Source organism: Girardinichthys multiradiatus, chromosome 4, assembly GCF_021462225.1.
Source record: "Girardinichthys multiradiatus isolate DD_20200921_A chromosome 4, DD_fGirMul_XY1, whole genome shotgun sequence".
Lineage (NCBI taxonomy): Eukaryota > Metazoa > Chordata > Actinopteri > Cyprinodontiformes > Goodeidae > Girardinichthys > Girardinichthys multiradiatus.
The window spans coordinates 12,931,140-12,953,707 of NC_061797.1; the positions used below are offsets into that span (position 1 = coordinate 12,931,140).

A 22,568-nucleotide genomic window follows, 5' to 3' on the forward strand; every position below is an offset into this window, starting at 1 on the left:
TAGGTGACTGGTATTGGGCTTTGCCATAGAAATTGCATTTTAGTGGATTGTTGGTTTATTCTTGATAATGGGGCCAGTTTTAGTTGTTCCAATACTCTTACTATTATCTTCCAATTTATTGTCATGTGCTTTGTTCTGCAGCAATGTATATATACAAGTAAAGTCCATTTCCAATCTTGTGTGGAAGTACCAGCGCTATCATTTTATTATGGCCTACCACGAGAAGCCTGTCCTCCCGCCCCCCTTCATCCTCCTGTGCCATATTTACTCCCTCTTCTGTATGTGTAGAAAGAGGAAGAAGGAGAGCACCTACGGACCAAGTAATGGCTTTATTCTCTCCGTAGTGTTTCCGTAATTAACTAATATCCATATTGACAAATATTCCACTAGTAAAACCTTTGCCTCCTGTTTCTTACAGAGCTGTTTCTCACCGAGGAAGACCAAAAGAAGCTTCATGATTTTGAAGAGCAGTGTGTGGAGACGTATTTTCATGAAAAGAATGATCAGTTTCACTCGGGCAGTGAGGAGCGGATTCGCCTAACCTCTGAAAGGTGGGGCTGTCTTAGACACTCAGGCTGAATATTAAATGTGTTCAATGTAAAATCAGAAATATGTGGCTGATTTCTGAGCTCCAATTTTTGTAAATACTTCTTTTAGACAATGTCTTTTAAAGTATTATAAGAATGTATAAGATTGGCATTAGAAGTATTCTTTCTAGCCTTCTTTCCTTGAGCGTTTGTTTACATCAGGAGGAAAGGCAACACCACACCTCTGTGTGAGAGTAGTCACTGTAAACCTGTTTTACTAACAAAGACAAAAAGAAATTGACATATTAAGCTGTATTTAGCTTCTTATGTTAGCAATGAGCACTGTTGACATAGCTAGGATTAAAAAAAAACATTTATTTTACATTAAACACTTTACTGGTTCTAAAAATCGTTGACTATCAGTCTTCCTAAGTTAGTAACGGCATACGCACAAAAGCGTACAGTTGTCAGCGCGACCCGGTAGCACTGATGATGGCTTGACTGAGCCGAATAATCTGATATTTGGGTTCAGACCCACCACTTGGGACCGTTCAGTGTAAATATCAGAGCTAAAACTAATTATGCAGCTATTTGGGTGAACCAGAACTACACTCCTCACCTTGTGAATAATGTGTTCAGTTTCAGATTTGCTCTTTCTCAGTATAAGATTAAAAAAATCTCTGAGTGACCTTTTGGACCAACTATCAGTTCCACTGACTCTTGGTTTCTATCTGCTGTGGGATTTTACTTTTGGCTTGGTTTGCCAGAATACTGCCAAAGTCTGATGACTTGGAAAATATTAATTTCTAACAATAATGATATGTTACAGTACTGTGGGATTAAATCCAAACAAATCCATGTTATGTTATTGCACTGCTACCATTTATGTTGTGCTACAAATACAGACAAACTATATTAGAAAAAAAAAAAAAAACATGTTGGGAGCCAAGTTAATAACTGAGGCTTCTGTCTGTTTCCAGGGTTGAGACCATGTGTTTGCAGCTAAGGGAAGTTGGCAATAAGGTGAACTTCATAAAGCGATCCTTGCACACATTGGACTCACAGATTGGACACCTGCAAGACCTTTCTGCCCTAACCGTGGACACTCTAAAGACACTGACTGCTCAGAGGGCATCAGAGGCCAGCAAGGTCCACACTCAGATCACCAGGGAGCTCAGTCTGTCCAAGAACGTGGTCCCAAGTATTGCGCATGTGCCAACAGACTCCAAATCATCTGCCATAGGCAAACGCAGTGTGGGGGCCTTCTTTGGGTCTTCTTCTCCCCAAGTGGGAGCCAACATTGCAGATTCCCTTTTTGGGTCTGGTGCTGTAGGAGGTTCTGGGATGGAAAGCCGTCGGAGAGTTGGACCCAGCCCTGGAACTGAGCTGGGGCCAGACCCCATAATGAACCCAGCAGTAAGTCCAGAGAAAAGGGGCCTATTCGAGCAAGGACACTTTGCTGCAGAGGCTGGTTCCTCAGGCAGTACGGGCTCCAGTGCCGTTGTCCAAAGTGCTGTGCCTACTTCCCCTCCAGAGCGGCGTCACCGAGGCCAGTCTCTCACCCAGAGTAAGGTAACCCGTCCACAAGACCTGCGACTTTCTGACTCGCCCTCCAGCCTGCCCAACGTGCCCTCCCTTGGAGCCCAGTTCCACATCAGCAGCACTCCTTCACAGCCCAGTGGCTCCAGTCCCCCCAAACCAGCCCAGGATGGACTATACCAGCACCGCCCCCAGCCAGACAGCACCTCTGTAGAGTTTGGGGCATTTGTAGGTGAGTACAGAAATGAAGCCAAGTCTGCTGAAGAAAACGTAGCGGAGGGGAAGTGTGCATGTTTGTATCCTACAGTTGTTGTCTCTGATAATTCAAACTGTGCTCAGCCTGCCTGCCTGCCTGCTAGCGCTGTAAAGCCTGAGAATCCAAAAGGGTCTAAACGGGAGGAGGGAAACAGGGATGTGTACTGGGGCTATGTAAATGAAGCATTCAGCGATGAAGAGGGGCGATCTATCTCTCCTACTAGAAGGTCCACACAAACTGAAGTCACACCAGCTCCAGAGGCATCGCCGTCATTCAATTACAGCCCACCAGCTAACACTCCAGCCCCTGCTGTGGTGTCCAAACGACCCCACAGACGAAAGACGAGGGACTCTGATCTTCCAGGACCATCAGCTTCTGACTGCGATGGTCGAAATGGGTCAGACGGTCAATGTAATAAGAGGAAAACTGCAAGAAAGCTAAACATCAGAGGTTTGAGTTTCAGTCTGAGCTTAAAGGATGCATCTGCCCAGGGTGCTGGGGTCTCTTTGTCTCCATCTCAACATTTCTGGGGATCTTCTCTTTTCTTTTGTCTGCTTTGAGTGTCGTGTGTGTTGTTCCTGGTTGTGGCCAAATTTCATTTACTATTTGACTGACATGTGGTTGTTTTATTGTGGTTGTTTGAAGAATAATTAATTCATTTGTGTTTATATTTTTTGGTATCTGTCAGGTGGAGGTTAAGAGGAAGATGTCTGATATCTGATATTTAAGCTGAGATTACTTTAGCTTTGTGGTGTTGGTGTATCATCACTTGATGGTTTGTGTTGCTCTCAAGTATGACTTATTGTATATTTGTACTCAGGTCATAAAGACAGTGTTGATATGCGGCACTCTACGCCCAAAGAGACCTCCAACAGACAGCAGAGCCCAAACACACTGACCAAATCACAGGTGTGTATGTATTCTAATTTACAGGTCCTTCTCAAAATATTAGCATATTGTGATAAAGTTCATTATTTTCTATAATGTAATGATGAAAATTTAACATTCATATATTTTAGATTCATTGCACACTAACTGAAATATTTCAGGTCTTTTATTGTCTTAATACGGATGATTTTGGCATACAGCTCATGAAAACCCAAAATTCCTATCTCACAAAATTAGCATATTTCATCCGACCAATAAAAGAAAAGTGTTTTTAATACAAAAAACGTCAACCTTCAAATAATCATGTACAGTTATGCACTCAATACTTGGTCGGGAATCCTTTTGCAGAACTGACTGCTTCAATGCGGCGTGGCATGGAGGCAATCAGCCTGTGGCACTGCTGAGGTCTTATGGAGGCCCAGGATGCTTCGATAGCGGCCTTTAGCTCATCCAGAGTGTTGGGTCTTGAGTCTCTCAACGTTCTCTTCACAATATCCCACAGATTCTCTATGGGGTTCAGGTCAGGAGAGTTGGCAGGCCAATTGAGCACAGTGATACCATGGTCAGTAAACCATTTACCAGTGGTTTTGGCACTGTGAGCAGGTGCCAGGTCGTGCTGAAAAATGAAATCTTCATCTCCATAAAGCTTTTCAGCAGATGGAAGCATGAAGTGCTCTAAAATCTCCTGATAGCTAGCTGCATTGACCCTGCCCTTGATAAAACACAGTGGACCAACACCAGCAGCTGACACGGCACCCCAGATCATCACTGACTGTGGGTACTTGACACTGGACTTCTGGCATTTTGGCATTTCCTTCTCCCCAGTCTTCCTCCAGACTCTGGCACCTTGATTTCCGAATGACATGCAGAATTTGCTTTCATCCGAAAAAAGTACTTTGGACCACTGAGCAACAGTCCAGTGCTGCTTCTCTGTAGCCCAGGTCTGGGGAATGCGGCACCTGTAGCCCATTTAGAGTTAACTCGTTGATTCAGATGATTAGGTTCATAGCTCGTTTAGAGACCCTTTTAATGATATGCTAATTTTGTGAGATAGGAATTTTGGGTTTTCATGAGCTGTATGCCAAAATCATCCGTATTAAGACAATAAAAGACCTGAAATATTTCAGTTAGTGTGCAATGAATCTAAAATATATGAATGTTAAATTTTCATCATGACATTATGGAAAATAATGAACTTTATCACAATATGCTAATATTTTGAGAAGGACCTGTATATTTAACTTATATTGCGCTCCAGAAACATTGATTAGGTTTAGTTTTTTTAATCATTTTCATTATGGTTAGTCATAAAATAGGCAAGATGTGATTGTAAAAGAAGAATAAAGTTGAATAATTTAGAGTTGTGAAGATCTGTGTTGCAGGGCCTCCGACATATGACACATGTTTTCACAACGCGGCTATGTAAACGCAAGGCATGTAGGCCTAAATTAGGATAAAACAAATTTCGTTTGGGCACCATTATTTATTGTATGACATAAACATTCACTAACTTCATCAATATCTTGGAATACATTTGTGAACAAATAGGCAATTTCCATAAAAATAAATGTTCCCATTGGATTAAACAACCCTTTTCATTAGTAGTCGTCTCTGTCTGTTCTTCTATGGCCACAGGTTGAAGGCCATGGTCTTATCAGAGCAGTCAACTCATACACTGGCTTTACAGAGTTTGACAGAAGCCCAGCTTTTCTTCATCCAGAGTCAAGTAAGTCCATAAAAGAAAGCTGTCTTCTAATGTCATCTCTGCCAGCATCCTGCCTTAGTTTTTTTTAATAGTGTCTTTCTGTGACAGTAATACATTTATCATGTTTGTGTAGCTCTGACGAAGAAGGACAGGAGCAGAGTTTCAGCTGAAGATATCCCCAGAGCTGCAGTACTTGTAAGAGTTTATTATGTGTATTTGTGTGTAAAGCTTCACATGTATGCTTGTCTCTTTGATTAACGAGTTGTTTCTCCACCAGGAAAGAGTTCAGGTGAAGTCAGCCCAAGCCAGCACCCTGTAAGTGTCCTTCCACTAGAGCTGTCAAAATAATCAATATTATTCAAAGACACTTCTTTGTGTCAAAATCAATTCGATCTGTCACATTTGACAAGATTGTCACGCTTCTTCCGGCTGCAGCGCTGCAATAACAGAGATCAGTCTCACTCCCGTCCCTGCAGCCTCACATGACCAAAGCAACAAGCTGCTAGAGGTTTTAAACTCAAACATGAAAACATAAGTGACACTGTTTACCCGACAAGACAAAAACAAAAGCGTTGTTCAGAGATGCTTTCCCTATGAGGCAGTGACAGGAAAACACAAAACGTCGAACGACGGCACAAGCTAACGCTACGATCGATGTTTGAGAGCAACTTAAAAACCTCAAAATAGCTCCTGTATCTGCAACTGGTTAGTAGTAAACCTCCCATATGACATAAGCTAATTAGCTTCACAAACAGCCCAATGGAGGTGCTCTGACAGTCTCAGCTCCCCCGTCAAGATGTGCTTCCCAGGTTTGAAGTTTCAAAGTACGCAACACTCCGTTCTACCGCGGTATGAATCAACTTAGTAAAAGTCTAATGCGGCCATTGACCAATAATAACACAGGCTATGGTGGAACCAGACTGAAGCTGACAATTAGCGGTAATGCAAGGCTGCTGAATACATTTACATTGGTCAGATCCTTGTTTACACTGTAAAAAATAATTTTGTTTGTTTTGAAAAACAATTTTCTTTGTATAGAATGATCCTTTTATTTGTCCCTCAGTAGTAAAATTTATGTGTATCAACAGCAAATTGTACCAAGATCAAATTGAAAGGCAAATGAAAACACGTTGACATACTAAAGAAAAGCAATTATAATAAAATAAAATAATTACATGACTGATTCAAAGGTACATACTTCCATAAAGCACATTACCACTTATACTGTTATCTTGTCTATTGCTTTGCCAGACAGGGAAATTACACTCCCTTAATTACACAAATAAAAATTTTTTTTAATATTGGCTGAATTATCCCGTACTTATTGGTTTTGCCCTAATTAAGTTACAATTTTGTCATATTGTAATTAATTATATTTTCCTATTAGCAAGAAAGAGCCCTGTTCCTCCAAAAAATGTTGCCGCGGTATCAAAAATGATATCGAGTATTTTTCTTAGTACCAGTATCAAGTTTGAAATATTAGTCTTGTAACAACCTTACCTTAACTTTACCTTAACAAGTCGTGTCACTGTTCTGTCTTCTCCCTCTCTGTCAGAAGACCTCCTGAGGAAGAAACACTAAATGGTAAGATCTGGAGTTTCAGTGTTTCCACAGTTTGGCTTTATTAGGATTCTTTCTGCCATGATTAGCTAGTTGAGCAGTATATAGCGACCGTTGATCTCTTACCTTTGTCCGAATCTTCTGAGTGCAAAGTGATCAAAACTTCAATACGCTTCGTTTTTCACAAACTTTTCCATTTTGGCTTCGTTTTTGTTGAATAACAAATGACCTGGTGGAATCTGTGGTGTTTGTACCAGTCAGGTTGGATTCAGATAATGTTAGAATGCAAGTGAAGACCAGGGCCGGTATTCACAAAATTCTGAGTCCTCTCAGCAAGCTCCTGTCTTAGCCTGAACATTCCTGTCGAGGACTCCTAGCTTAAGAGTGATTTACTTCGCTGCTGAAAGCAACTCTAAGCGAGGACAGGACAGAAATTGTATCCTTCTTGTATAATGAAGGTTAGTTTGGTAAAATGACCGAGAAAAAAGGTGGAGAGAACCGAACTGAACAGCCGAGCAGAACCAGCTGGTGGAGGAGAAGAGAGGAACAAACAGGCATTCCCGAGCAGATCAATGCGTCGTTCCCTCCTGGTGGTACCTGCTGTGATCAGAAGCTAGAGAGGAGATAGCAGCACACCAGAGAACCTCTCCACAGACGAGGAGAGTTGTAGATGACCATTTAGGCTGCTGACATCATCATGTACAATACAACAAATACTTATTAACCTCATTTACATCTCCCTTCTATGTATATAGTGCTTAGTTTATTGAACTGTATCTAGTCTAGAGTTTGTATTTATGCATACATATTTTTTTTGAGGGGGAAAATTGTAGGAAAAATCTTAGAATTCAAGAAATTCGAAGATATTTTTTAGAGTGACGTCACCAGGGGCTACTTTTAGTCTTGGGGTTCTTTGTGAATACAGGCCAAGATGTATTGTAATCAAAGATCTTGACCAGACAGAAGGTTCACTTATTTTACCATGACTATGAGTTTTCCTTTGAATGGGATCTTTACTTTGCTGTTCTTCTTCTGTGGTTACAGCTGCCGTTTCTCTATACGCCGCACGCCACAGCCACCTGGGAGCCAGGAAGGACTGTGAGTCTCACTGACCAACACTACATGATACACTAGTTGACCTCATTTAGTCCAAAACTATTTATTAACTGTTTTCATCACCAATATTTGTTATCTGGAACTGTTATTATAGAGTACAGATTTTAAAGATGACATTATGTAAACTGTTATTAAAGTAACTTTCATGCTGAGAGAGACTGTGGTCAAGCATTCGTTATTTAAAAGGAACTTCAGAAATGGGATGATAATAAAGCCATACAGTACTATGTAAATGTTGCGTTCACATTTTGTCACTTTACCACAGAATGTTAATGTATTTTATTAGAATATCATGTATAATAAATTTTTTGTAAATCACTTCTTGCATGATTGCAACATAAAGTCTGCAACATCTACTAGAAGATGCATTCATTTCTATGTTTATTTTCAGCTATTGGCTCACCATTCAAACCTTTGGAAAGCTATCAGTACTCAGGTGAGGTGATTATTTGAGTGTTCAAACATTTGCACCTAGAATTAATGATCACTTATGAAATCTATGTAAATAAAGAACAATGCTCCTTGGTCATTTTGCTTCTGTTCTCATGTTTGTCTTTGCTCTTCACTCTTCTTCTAGCTGTGGAACGCAACAATTTGATGAGGTTGTCTCAGAGTATCCCCTTCACCCCTGTGCCCCCTAGAGGTAAAAGCACCAAAAAGCACGATTTCTGGTTGGGTTCAAACAAGATTGAGCACTTTTAAAAAAGAAGTGGAGAGCTTGAGAAGGAGGAAGCATGAAGTGAGATGAGAGAACTCTGAAATATGTCTTCTACACCTTCAAGGGTTTGCTTCACAGTGAATGATCCAAGTGGTGCTGCCTCTGTGTTGTGTTAATGTAAATTTTAGGAGTTTACAATTAGGTCGGCCTTCTTTTTAAAATGGAATGCCAGTTTTCACTCTGAGGATGTGAGGATCTGAATGGCAGCTGTGATGTTTGAAGTTGTTCTGGTTCTCTTTGTCTGGTAATAAAACCAGTAAAATCACTGTCAACTAGTAAAGTATTGGACAAAAGACGCTGTCATGGTGCTGACTTTAAAACAATTTAATTTGCAGGCGATGTGAACAGGTCAAAATATTTTTTTTCCTGCTTTATTAAACCAAACGTATCTGTCTGCTTCAGGACCATCCTACCTAATCAGAAGCCAAATATAGCGACATGTTTTATGATTTGTTGAACATACAGATAAGAAAACCTAATGAGGTAAATGCTTTGAGCTCAGATTTCTATAATTTATAATAAATAAATATAATAAAACTAAATTTTGAGTCTGGAAAAGCTTGACCTTTTCAAAAGAAACTTAGGGTTAGAAAAGCTAAAATTGTTCTGCTTACTAATTTTTAGATTTTGGCCTAGATTAGGTTCTAAGGTTAGGTAAAGACAAAATCTAATGTGGAGGCGGTTTTAAAATGTAACAAACATAAATGTAGAGCATTACCATGACAGTTTCGAGTTGTGCCAACAGCTGTTTCTCTTTTTGGTATTTGAACAGTACATAACCTAACTTGTTGTTCCATAACGGAGGAAAATGAGTAAATGATTGTACATAATCACTTGTGCTGAAGGCAAACCTGCAGCTATTTTCTGTCTGTGGTTCAGAGCAGCATAACTCACCTGATCTCTGCAACATGATTCTTGTTAAGCTTTCTCACCTCTAGTATTTAAATGTAGCTGATGAGTCAAATGTAGCTGATAAGTCAAACCCAGCAGTCATGCAAAAGTGACAAGAACTCGAGCAGAAGTTCTCCTAACCACAGTGCTAATACAGAGAACGCACATATTAACCTTTAGAAGCAACGTCCCTTATTTCTTTTTTTATTCTGTACTTAAAACAGTACCTTTTTGTATCCTTTTGCAACATGTCATTTGTTTCCTTTTTCAGCTTCCTATTCTATTTTGCTGTAACTTACCAAGTCTTTTTTGCCATAAATGGCAGGAGATGCAGTCTGTTTGCTATGGTTTTTATTTATTTTTTTTGACCAGCACTCCATGGCTGGAATGCAGTTTCAGCACTTCGGTTTTTCTGTCAGTTTCCTGGTTCTTGCCGGTTTTGTTGGTAAAACAATTTTCATGAACGGTTTAAAGACCTGACAACATAAAAAACCTATTATCTGTTATGTTAGCAAAAAAAAATAATTGAACAAAAAAAAAATGCTCTAACCCCCAGAGCTCAAAAAGGATAAAACAGACCAACCTTTATGTATTCTGCGCAATCTCTTGCTCTCTCACAGCCTGAAATAAACCACAGACATGACTTGACTTCATTTTAAAACCCCCTGATAATGAAAACGGCTAACTTTGAAACATTTCTACTCTGTGACAGTGTCCACACTCGTACTCGTCGTCTTCCGCTTTATGCAGGACCGGGTCGCGGGGGCAGCAGACTCAGTAGAAACACCCAGTCGTCTCTCTCCCCAGATACTTCCTCCAGCTCCTCCGGGAGCCCAAGGCGTTCCCAGACCAGCCGAGAGACATAGTCCCTCCAGCGTGTCCTGGTCCATCCCCTGGGCCTCCTCCTGGTGGGATGTGCTTCCAGGAGGCATCCGGTAAAGATGCCTGAGCCACCTCAACTGGCTCCTCTCATTGAGGAGGAGCAGCGGCTCTACTCCAAGCCCCTCCCAGATGGCCGAGCTCCTCACCCTATCCACACCAAATAGTTCTATTGTCAGCGCAATGCTTGGTTATGGTGCGTTTGTTAATCGCAAAAAGAAATGATTTTTGAGTTTCTGTCCAGACAGACACTGGTCAGGGCCTATTAAGCTGTAAATGGTCTCACTCCACTCACCAACCAATTTCTCGGTTGTGGAGAAAAGGTTTTTACTGGAGGACCAATATTTGTGTTCAGTGGAAGAAGCTTCAAATGTTGGGTGAAATTGTAACTCCTGCTAAAGTCAGTGACTTTAACAGTTTTTGGAATGAGTGGTTGGAGAATAATCTAAAAAAATCTGGTTTAAGTAATTTGCACACAGACGGGTAACTCTGTTCTGACCTCCTGCTTTGTGCTGCTGCAGGGGAGCCGGTGACGGTGTACCGTCTTGAGGAGAGCTCCCCAAACACCATCAACAACAGCATGTCCTCCTGGGGCCAGCGGGGCCTCTGTGCCAAAATTGAATTTCTGAGCAAGGAGGAGATGGGTGGAGGACTCAGACGGGCTCTTAAGGTCCTCTGTACTTGGTCAGAGTATGACATCCTGAAGCCTGGGCATCTCTATATAGTCAAGTCCTTCCTGCCTGAGGTGGTCCAGACATGGCAGAGCATCTACAAGGAGGACACTGTGTTGCATCTTTGTCTCAGGGTAAGAACCCTAAATACATCCTACTTTGTGCTACACTGCAGTAAAGATCTGGGTGCTTCCACAAAGAGAAGAGATCCGAGAAAAAGTGAATCCTTGTTCTTTTAAGGAAACTTCAAACCTTTGTGGCAGCTTTTCCATGTTCATCTTTCTTTTCCAACTACAATTTCAACTTTAATCTTGTGCTATGGATTATTATTTTTTTGGTCATTTGTTTTCCTTTATCACTCCAGGAGATTCAACAGCAACGAGCTGCTCAGAAGCTGACATTCGCCTTTAACCAAATCAGGCCAAAGACTATCCCTTACTCACCGAGGTAAGCAGGCGGATCTATCCATCCATCTGGCTGGATTGAGATACAGTATCCTAGATTTTGACCTTCCCAAGGTTCTGATCCTCACCTGAATATTATGTTCACGTAGAACATGGGAAACCTGGTCATTCATTCATCCTAATGTTTTCCTGGGTATATCTATTGACTTTGATGTGTAAAACACACCTCTTGTAGTTTGTCTGAGCTCTGCCTTTGAGGTGATACTATGAAGAAGTCCTCTGTTGATCCCCACAGTCCCCACTGTCCTCTTAAATAGAAAGTGAGTTGTGTTTATGTGATGTTTTTTCTGAAGCGTACTTTTTACTGATCGCTGTTTGTACTAATGGCTACACAACAAAAATCATTTAACAAAATGCTTTCCAGTTTAGTTGTAGTAAGGCTAGCTAACACTAATACCATTTTAGTTTTAGACGTGTACAGAGTAATTGTCTGGTCATCCAAATCACCTGTTTTTAATGGTTAACCTGCCCTGATCAGAAACAAAAAAATCAATTTATTTTATGCTCATTGAGCACACCTTGCCCATGTGCTGACAGACCACACTGATACCAACGCTCAACTTAACCATTTTGACCATCAGTCACAGACAGTGTAAGAATCTAAATCATCATTTGATTTTATGACTAACATTTTATTGTTAAAACACTTCTTCAACATATAATTTATGCAGAAAGAAAGAAAATGTTTTGCTGTTAACGTTAAGAGAGAAATCAGAATCAGCCAATCAGATCCTTAGAAAATCTCTGATCGCTGCATCCTTACTTTAACTTTATCTGGTGGAAAGAAATGATTTCAAATTAAGCTGACACCATGGCATAATATGGTGGCTTTGCACGACATATTGCATTATCCTCGCAATACCACATTGCAATATCAATACTAATACCACACAGGACTGTAATACATGGAAAGCTGTTATTTTGCTCTGATGCTCTGCATTCATACCACATATTCAGCTCGGCAGTTGGACTTAATGCCTACATCTGGTTTCAAAGATTGTGGATGAGATGCTGAAGTTCATACAGAGGCCTGGAGCATTATGATTACATTCAACAATCAAATTGTAGTCGCATGTTTTCCTAATGTGGTGTTCTGGTGACACTGACATCACCTTTTGCCTGATCCTTAAAATAATCGTCTGTCCTAAATTGTGACTGATTCTGTGTTCAGGTTTTTGGAGGTGTTTTTGCTGTACTGCCACTCAGCTGGACAGTGGTTTGCTATAGAAGAGTGCATCACCGGCGAGTTCAGGAAGTTCAACAACAACAACGGTGACGAGATCGTTCCCACCAACCTCCTAGAGGAAACCATGCTGGCCTTCAGCCACTGGACGTACGAGTACACTCGTGGGGAGCTGCTGGTGCTTGACCTGCAGGGTAAAGTGTTCATGTCTTCAAGAAGACTTTCAGCACATCGATGCTGGATTTATTACCAGTTTTCTATTATTGTGAAGAACTAGCTGCAAGATTCTAAGTCTAAAAAACAAACCTCAATGCCACATATAGTTCTAAATGTAGTTGTTTATTGTCTTTAATCATGCCACTTGTGTTTGGCGTGTTCCTCTGCAGGCGTTGGCGAGATCCTGACAGATCCATCAGTGATTAAGAGTGGGGAGAAAGGGTGAGTGTTTTCTACATCAAGTCGTAAATTTCTCATTTAATACTGAGCAACTGGTTTTTCTCACTGTATTACTGCTGATAAATGCTGCTGCAGATCATATGACATGATATTTGGACCTGCCAACCTCGGAGACGATGCTATCAGAAACTTCCGCACTAAACACCATTGCAATTCCTGCTGTCGGAAACTCAAACTTCCAGGTAAGAGTTATTCATTTAAGAACATTTCTTGATTGCATTGGTTGCATTGATTGGTTGAAATGACCTTTTTGTTTTTACTGCTGTAAACGTTGTTAAACCAAAGCTTCAGACACAAATAACAGTTTAAAAATGTGTTGCTGCTGCGAAGCACTTTTATCATCTGCACAAACTTAAATCAGGGCTGATGGTTGGGCTTGATAGAAAACCTGCAGCACTGAACCAAACATAGTTGATCTAATAGCCCCTTTTCCACTGTAGGGACTTTCAGCCATTACCCGGGATTTTGAAAGTCTTGCACGTGTCGATACAATTTTACCAGAGTAATTTAAATGTCCCGGGTCCACACATTGCCGGATTAAAGGTCCTGGTCCGGGAGTTTAGGACTTTCAGATTTCCCCGGGATTGTTGTGAGGTGTGGTTATGTGCTGAGCAACTATGATTGGTGGACCTTTTCTTGCGGTGTTCTGACTTCGCTCACCCACCACATTCAAGACCTGCAAGTTGTGCTTAATTTTTAAGCGTACTTTTGAGGGTCGAGTGTGGACCAAAGCAAAGCGTCATATGATGGGTATGTGGATGATGAAGTCCAGGACAATGTGGTACAACACCACAAGCCAAAACCCGACCCGGGGCTCAGATCTGGGTCATGGTCTGGGCCGTGGGGATCAAAGATGATGCTACCAGGCAGACTGTCTGTGGATCCATGGGTGGTTGCCACTTTAACCCACGGCTACAGTTCCGTCGGCAGTCCCCCTTTTCATGCCGGGTTGAAATGACTGTTATCACCGACCCGGTGAAATCCCAAGCACTGGACCAGGAGCTTTCCGGCCTTCTGGCTAAGGGTACAATCGAGGCTGCAGACCTTCTGTGGCAACCCAAGAGCTACTATTCCAAGTACTTTGTACGGATGAAATAGAACGAAAGTTACGTATGTAACTACAGTTCTATGAATCCCTGATGACCGCCAGAGGTTCTCTGTAATTCAAAATCCTTGCTTCCGCGAGACAATTCTGAAGGAACAAAGCCTTGGATGACGTCAGCATATATAGCTTCAGAGTGATCATCCGGTGTGTCACAGGTGTGACTGTTGGTATAATATACTCAAACTGAGCAGGTGCGAAGGGAATATTCAGTGCTCTCAGCACTGCTCTCTGGCAGTCAGTAGGGATTTATAGAACCGTAGTTACATACGTAACTTTCATTGCGTGCCCTCCATCTTGTTTTGTGAATAAATGGTGGAATTCAGGCTTTGCTTGTTTGACCTTTGGTTTCCTTTTACCGCCACCCGTTGGACTGAAGGTGTAGTGCAGCTTTCTTCACAACTTCCTCATACATCATTATGCTAATTTAAATATATTTTCCACGGCCTTTCAGAGCCATGGAAACATAAAGCACACAAATTACCTAGGATTTCTTTTACCTGGTTAAGAAAAATTCCAGGTATTCTGATCCCTGAACTTTTAGTGGAAATGAGGCAAATATTGTCAGTTTATGTGATCTAAACTCCGTTTTAACACATCCTGTTTCACTTATTTATTTGTCAGATGTAAAGAGGAACGACTACACACCAGATAAGGCTACCTTCCCACAAGACGACCCTCCCAACCCTGGGGGCGGAGTCAATAAGTCCCGCCAATCAATGAGACTGATGCTGTGATCAGTGACTCTGGGCGTTTTTGTGTGGGTGACTGTGTGTGGGAGTATTTGAGGGTTTGTTTTTTTTTACCTATTCCAATCAAAGCCAAGGAGCAGGGAGATGAAGCCAATGAACTGAAAGAGTTGCTGCTGTGTTTCTTGTGCATGCAGACTGTTTGTGTCATTCCCACCAAAATGCTGTGGAACACATCAGCTGTCATACTTTTGTTTTAGACACGGGGGGATGTTTTTAAAACATTTTGTACAAGTCAAATATACATACATACAGGTACAGTATCCTTGCAGAGGCTTTATTTATTTTGAAGTTTGAGAAGTTGCCTTGTTTTACCAAAACCAAGTGCATTGTAGATCTGTTACAGCAGCTTAGAGAGGACAGCCTACTAAGACTGAGTTGCTCGAACTTTGCAAGTTGCCACCGGATCATTTTTAAATGTGTAAAAACTTGTATCCTTTTGTCTTTTAGCTAATGATAAGAAATACATGAATTAAAAACTCTTAACTTGTAAAAAAACAACAAAAAAAACAAATGGGCAGATTGCAATGCAACTTTTACAGAAAAATGTATGTAATTTTATTGTATTGAAAGTGTGTCCATCAGAATATTGCTTTTTAGTTTTTAATGTTACAAAGGTACTATTGCTATATCTTTGTCATCAGCTATTGTATGAGCAAACTACAATCCAGTGTATCTTATAGATACAGATATGTGGCATGAGCTGAGCAGATTGAAATATTTTATTCAGGGGAACTGATGAAAACTGGGGTATTACTGTATACATTTTGTACTGAATATCGTTTTAAACAAATAAAATGTCAGATGTCCGTGTTTCTCAAGCCTAAAAATTATTTATTAGCCTTTTTTCATACTGTATTGAAATGGATGTTTACTCCTGGTTAAAAATCCCTGGTTAAACACTGCTGAAACGGACCTCCCATATTGTAGTGCAGTCTAAAAAAAAGTGGAATAGATGCACTGACCAGTCAATTTCTGGTTTTCTTTGAGCTCTGACCTGCCAGTCCAAATTTAAAAAAATAAAATTGTATGGACTGTTAAACTGAAGACATGTTACAGGAGTTCAGGTTCTTTGAGTGAACGAAGATTTTTATTTTTTTTGTTAATCCAATAGAAAATTAAGAAATTACAAGATTATCCCTGTTAAGATATCAGACCACAATGCCCTGCAGTGCTGTCTCACTTTTACTAAACTCAAAAAAGTGTATAATAATACATGCTGTTAAGTTTTTATACATCTAAAATAGAGGGAGGTCTTAGTTTGATGCATATAATGATTGGGAAATTTTCAGTATTTGACATGCCAATCACTGATGATAGCTGGACAAGGGAAAGTGGGTTTGGTTTTTTCGGTCTGTCTAATTTGGCACACAAAACAACTGTAAATATTCTTTATCAGCCGTCTTCATGGAGAGCCTGCTGCTATTGAATGTTGTCCTCTTGATGTCTGACAACCTATTTAAAACCATGCAAATTTCAGCTTTGCAATCCAGTGTTTTTCAGTAACTTAAGTTTGTGAGAAGCAGACCTGTAAAGTCTGAGATATAAATAGGCTTTGGAAATTCTGGGACCTATTGCTTGCAGGAGGAGACAATGGACCTTCTGTCTTTTGCAGCCTACCTTTGAAATCTCCTGCTGCCATTTAAATCCACGTACAAAACCTGCTGCACAGCCTCTGATCACCGGTGCACCTGTGTGATAACACGCCTCTGAAAGGGTTGGGATTCACAGGTGTTCATCTGTGAGGTCAGCCGTGAACATCTGGTGGGACATTTGCATTTCTGAACTCAAAACAGATTCTTCTTTATCTCTGTAGTCAAATACTGTAGAAAGCCACTGAGAGCCAGGCTGGCTAAAAGCATGTAAGGAGGTTTGGGTTGGGGTTTGTAAAAGGCGAGTGAAGTTGTACAGCTGCTTTCCAGCCTCCCACAAGGCGTGGCTAAGTGTCTGATAGTGACATGTTCTCTAAACATCTCAGTCCTCTTAGCTGAGTACAGAGTTCACAGTAACTGACTGTTCACAACTCTACTGCGAAATCATGATCACAGTCACTATTGAGTACTGGTAAGTTTTTCCACTTCCTTTTCTTTCAAACATTTTACATTTTCATTTGCAAATATGCAATTGTGTCTCTTTTTAACTGCATCATTACAATATACATATTCATTTGCTTTACTCGTCTGTTTTCTGTCACAGTAAAGACTGAAGTTATGCATACCGGTACCAGGAATTAGCCGGCGTCCTCCGGCAGATTCCTGGTCTGAAGGTAAAGGGAGTCACCGGGAGGCCAGGTATGTTGCATGACTTTGTTTTTCTCCTAAAGATGTAATAAAACAACATGGTAAGGTATCCCAGAGCTTTTTTCAAACAGAAAGGAAATATGTCTGTCTGATGTAGTTGATGCTTTCTTTTCCCAGAAAAGGTCTCTGGCTGTTGTTCGTACTCATTCATAACCACTGTGTTTAATTTTGGATCTTATTTTTCTTCTCCGCAGACAGCTTCGAGGTGTCCGTGGAGGATGAACTTATCTACTCAAAGCTAGAGACGAAAGAGTTTCCAGATGCTGAGCAGGTTTGTCGATTAACTCTGACTTTCTTGTCAAAAATACCTCAGCAGTTTAATATTTGCTAAGGATCATAAATTTTTGTTTTGGATACAAACACAGCTAATTTGTCATTCAGGAAATATATTTAATGTTAGCAAAAAGGTGATCACAATTTCATCCGTTTGTGTTTCATGTGATCAGATGGCAGCGAAGGTGAGGGAGAAGGTTCCTGGAGGAGACGCCAAGAAAAAATCCACACTGGGAAGGAAGTGCTCTGTCCAGTAAAAGGTGGAGAAACTGATATATTCCCAGTGGCAAAAAAGAAGGATCTGACACAAAATGAAAGGATCTGATATGGCTTTCTCTTAACTGCATATAAACGACATGTTTGTTTGAGCAGCTCTCAGGGTCCAGGCGCTGATCTGTGCTTCTTTTTATGAATGCACACACCTAAAACTCATGTGGTGCGTGCACGATGCAAGTTGAGAAGCTTTTCAGCTGCCTGGAACCTGATTATCTGCTTGAATTCCATCAAAGTTTGGAGAAATGGTGGAAAACAGAAGCTCTTGATGAAGATTTGTATATATGTGGGGTTTTCTTTGTTTAGGTTACTGAACAGAAGCTTTGGGTCTGTGTGGGAGTTTTAATCGTTCCTTGGAGTCTATACTACAGCCACTTGGAAACATTCACTTAATCTTCGCATGCAATGTTTTATGATCTAAAATATCAAATTAATATCCCTTTTCCTGAGTCAAATGATTACAGAGCAGCAATAAAAACAGAAAACTGTGCTCATTATTCATTTCATATTTAACCTGAGGTCGGGATTTAAAATGACCTCCTCTCTGACCCACTTCTGTTCCCACAGTATCCTGCTCACCAAAAATAAGCTGCAGATCTGAAAAACATGTTTTTCAGATTATGGTTCATATACCACTAGGAAGCATGGGAACATAAGACCAACTACTCTTGTAGTTTTTCTGAGAAACATAACATTTTACAAGAATGCGTATTCAGCAAATAATATATTTTTCCGAGGCTTTGATACATTTTAATTTTAGTCACTTGGGTGCAGACGCTCTTAGTTTAGCTTTACTCAGGCAACAGTTAGCATGGATAGAGAACATGTTACAATATTTATTCAATAGACCACCTATATAACATTAAAATTAACTATCAAATTCATTCTTGCAAGATGTAAAACTGAGTTTAAGTCTAGAATAGATGTATCCTTTATTGCCCCTCAGTGGGGAAATTCAGGTTCCAAAGCTATCATTTTCCCTGGACTCTAACTATGCAAAGCTATGCTAACTTGCTACTAGTTGTTTTTTTCACAGAGTTACTGTCAAATATACGGGAGTTAATGATGTTGAACCTTTCTGTGGGTTGTTTTCTGTTTTGGACATGATGTAGGACGTAGGATGAGTTGTTTGTGTGTATCTGGACAAAGCTACTATTGTCCCCGTTTGCCAATTTAATGCTAAGTTGTGCTAACTTCCTGCTAGCTAAGGTATTTCTCTTTCGTCTTGAGTTTTGGGGGAAATAATTTGCCAGAAATGTATCTTTAGGATATTTTTGAACAACCTTACAACATGAACAAGTGTACAATAGTGTAAAGCAAATGCTACATGGGCCCTATTTGGAAATGATTGTGCTTTTGTTACACATTTTCTAACGATTCAATAAAATGTAACTGAATGCCATCTACTCGTGTTTACATTTTTGCTCACACAGGGACTAGGCAACGATGTCTAAATTGGCAGGTTTGAGGTGAGGCGTGTTTCTGATTCATAAATGGAGCTGATGGTACCCGTCTGCAGAATAAGATCAGCCATCTTAAACAGATTAAAAAACAATACCTATAATCTCTTTTGTTTCCCTTAGATGACATCTCAGAAAATTAGAGATAAAATCAGCAAACTCATATTGCTGCTGTAACCCTTGTACACTCACCAGCCACTCTAATAGGTACACATTGCTAATACCAGGTTGTACATCATGTTTTCTTAAAAAACTATATTGATTCTTCTACACATATGTCAAACACATTGTTTAATCTATGCCACAAAGATTTGGCTCCATATGGATGTGATGGCATAAAAGCTTGTAATTTAAACCCCCTTTTATTCTCTATTCTGAAGCTCAGTTTGAACTTCAGCTAGTCATCTAGATGCCTAAATGCATTGAGTTACTGCCAGGTGGTTGGGTTGATTTGCTCTTCATGCTACCAAGCACATGAGTGGGCAATAAGTCCTCCATAGGAATGTAAAACACTGCTTGCCTGTAAAATTCGGTTTGCAGTGTCAAAGTATTTCAAAACATATATAAATCTATGTAAATAAACTTGACTTGACTTGATGATAGCACATTGTATTTCATTGGTTAAAACAAAAAAATCTCTAAACCTATGCTTTTCACCTGAGTGGACATGTGGAAAAGTTATTGAATAAATAATATTTTTCAAATAAGGCGGGACACATGCTGGACAGGGAACAGTGCGATGTTTCAAATAACTTACAGGAATATCAAGAGATCTGTTCGTCATATGCTGCTGCAGACTGAAACACAACACACAGGAAACAGGAAGCCACATTAGCTGTATAGTTCTGTTTTATAGAATAGAGAAACACTTCAGAGTGACTAAGAAGTGAAACTGGTTTGTGTGCTAAAGGAAATGATCGTTTTCAGTGCTGCCGGTCTCCAGTGATCTGTTAGCCTCAATGTGCCCTCTTTTTTCTGACATTTTATGCACACTCAGTGGCCCTGCTAACTTCAGACAGTATTGTATAATTATATTTAAACCAGCTACAGAACTCATACTTTTTTCCCATGACTAATTCCAATTCTCTTTTTCTGATTGTTTTTTTAAAACAATTCTGCTACATTTCAAATTTTTTTCTATTTCTCACAGATGATCAAAAACAATAGTTTGTGTGTGCTATGATTAGCTTACTGATTATCTAATGTTATTCTGATCTGTAAAATAATTATTTCTAAATGTACTAAATACAATCCCTAAGTGCAGGGGCCTAATGTGATTAGCTTGATGCCTGGACAATGTCATTAAATATAAGTGTTCAGCCCAACTTTAAAAGTATGTACACCAACGCACCATGTGGTGTGTTCAGTAACCACAAAGATGTCAGTAAAAAAGTGATGCAGGTTTGAGAAATGCAGCAATGCTACTTCTGGGTCTGGGTTGATTAACCCATGTTCGGTGATATATTTTATGACCTGCCCCTGAAGTTCGGTCTCTGCCTTTGCTCCTGAGAACGCTTACGCTTACCAATGCATGAGTAGCAATAGTATGTGGTGAAGTGGCAGGGCTCATAATTGGTTGATCATTAACTGTAGCAGTTGATTAACTACTTAATTATATGTATGTAATAAAAATATTAGTCTAATTTCAGTTGGCTTGGTCATTTTTATCAGTCTGAAAGGTCAATTTAGTTTCAGGGAGCCTAAATTGCAAAATTCATCAAGAGAATGAGAAGACTATATTATTAAAATATATTTATTTTTAATAAATATATTTATGGAAATACATTTCCATTGTAAACGGAGTTAATGATCATTAAAATAATCAATAATTAACATATTACTAATCACACTAATATAAATGTGAGTTGTTAAGTGAAGAAACAAAACAAACATGAAATCTAGTTACTCAAAAGTTAACTGGGAATAAATGTTGAATGAACAGCCTCATCACAGGACAGGAAGGAATACATCCAGCTGGGTCAGAACCAGCTTGGGGTTTTGCTCTGAGTTGGGTCAGCTCTCTTGGCTCTGTCTTTCTTGGATGGAACAGATCTCCAGTCTTGGGCCACAACTGTTGCCTGGGGAGGTTACTGTAGGCTTTAAGGCTGTTGGTGTGGAAGTTTGTCTCTTTACAAAACTCATATCGGTTCAAAGAACTGTCTTTCTGGAAGTTAAAGAATGTCACGGTGACATAAAAACAATGCAAATAAAATTTTAACAAGTGAATGAAACTTGTTGACTTGCTTAAGCACAGCTTTTTGTTACTGTGGGTTGGCTGGTCAGTCTATCGTTATACTACCTTCCTCTCTTTCATCTTACGCCGACTCAGCAATTCTGAGTGCAGAGATGAATTGCCCCATTGGAATGTCATCTGGCATGGACTACTAAGAAGTGTTTTTGCAGTGTGTTGTGGGAGCGTGTTATATCAGAACTGTTATTCAATTACTTTCATTTAACTTTCTCAGAGAGGCACAACCCCTAAACAAAGATCCTGTTATTTATCTGGTTGGAACAGCATATAACCAGAGGTTTACTTGTAAACCTACTACTAGTAAACACAAGAATCTATTAATGTTTATAGTTTTCACCCAGCAGGAACAAGGTCAGCGAGGTGGTTAAAAAGTTCCATGGTGGCATGGCTTTGGGGTTGGATGAGAAATGCCCTGAGTACCTCGTGTCTCTGGATGTTGTGGGACTGTCATGTTTGACACTCCTCCTCATTATTGCCTGGCGTTCGGTGCCTCTGGACTGGCAGACTGGGGTGGTGGTCCTCCTTCATAAGAAGGGGGACCGGAGGGTGTGTTCCAACTACAGGGGGATCACACTCCTCAGCCTCCCTGGTAAGGCCTACGCCAGGGTATTGGAGAGGAGAGTCCGGCCGATATTCAAACCTCAGCTTCAGGAGGAGCAGTGTGGTTTTCTTCCCGGTCGTGGAACACTAGACCAGCTCTATACCCTCTACAGGGTACTCGAGGGTTCATGGGAGTTTGCCCAACCGGTTCACATGGGTTTTGTGGACCTGGAGAAGGCATTCGACTGTGTCCCTCGTGGTGCCCTGTGGGGGGTGCTACAGGAGTACGGAGTCGGGGGTCCTTTATTAGGGGCCATCTGGTCTCTGTTCAAGCGGAGCAGCAGTTTGGTTTGCATTGCCGGCACAAAATCGGACCCTTTTCCCGGTGCATGTTGAACTCCGGCAGGGCTGCCCTTTGTCACCGGTCTTTTTCATAACTTTCATGGACAGGATTTCTAGACGCAGCCAAGGGCCGGACGGTGTCTGGTTTGGGGACCAGTGGATTTCATCTCTTCTTTTTGCAGATGACGTGGTTCTGCTGGTCCTCTCTAGCCAAGACCTACAGCATGCACTGGGGCGGTTCACAGCTGAGTGTGAAGTGGCTTGGATGAACATCAGCGCCTCAAAGTCCGAGGCCATGGTTCTCAACCGGAAAAGGGTGGTTTGTCCTCTTCAGGTTGGAGGGGAGTTCCTGCCTGAAGTGGAGGAGTTCAAGTATCTCAGGGTCTTGTTAACGAGTCAGAGGAGAATGGAGCGGGAGATCGACA

At 40.6% G+C, this 22,568-nt stretch overlaps 1 protein-coding gene across 4 annotated transcripts in view; it reads left to right on the forward strand.

The window, feature by feature from the left end:
- The window catches only part of trpm7 (transient receptor potential cation channel, subfamily M, member 7), a 51,759-nt gene extending 32,807 nt beyond the window's left edge, over positions 1–18,952 (forward strand). For 2 of the 4 annotated variants that reach the window (XM_047362656.1, XM_047362659.1), the window contains exons 24-43: positions 142–320; positions 419–551; positions 1,508–2,298; positions 3,143–3,231; positions 4,846–4,936; positions 5,049–5,110; positions 5,193–5,230; positions 6,471–6,499; positions 7,520–7,573; positions 7,983–8,027; positions 8,169–8,234; positions 10,601–10,884; positions 11,115–11,197; positions 12,386–12,591; positions 12,784–12,835; positions 12,929–13,035; positions 14,580–16,768; positions 16,901–16,995; positions 17,199–17,275; positions 17,451–18,952. In XM_047362656.1, coding sequence (XP_047218612.1) covers positions 142–320; positions 419–551; positions 1,508–2,298; positions 3,143–3,231; positions 4,846–4,936; positions 5,049–5,110; positions 5,193–5,230; positions 6,471–6,499; positions 7,520–7,573; positions 7,983–8,027; positions 8,169–8,234; positions 10,601–10,884; positions 11,115–11,197; positions 12,386–12,591; positions 12,784–12,835; positions 12,929–13,035; positions 14,580–14,692 — 2,422 coding nt within the window. In that variant the 3' untranslated portion in view covers positions 14,693–16,768; positions 16,901–16,995; positions 17,199–17,275; positions 17,451–18,952. Of the gene's footprint in view, positions 1–141; positions 321–418; positions 552–1,507; positions 2,773–3,142; positions 3,232–4,845; positions 4,937–5,048; positions 5,111–5,192; positions 5,231–6,470; positions 6,500–7,519; positions 7,574–7,982; positions 8,028–8,168; positions 8,235–10,600; positions 10,885–11,114; positions 11,198–12,385; positions 12,592–12,783; positions 12,836–12,928; positions 13,036–14,579; positions 16,769–16,900; positions 16,996–17,198; positions 17,276–17,450 lie in introns of all 4 variants that reach the window. The other 2 variants (XM_047362655.1, XM_047362657.1) reach the window with 2 other exon arrangements.
- The last annotated feature ends 3,616 nt before the right edge of the window (positions 18,953–22,568 follow it).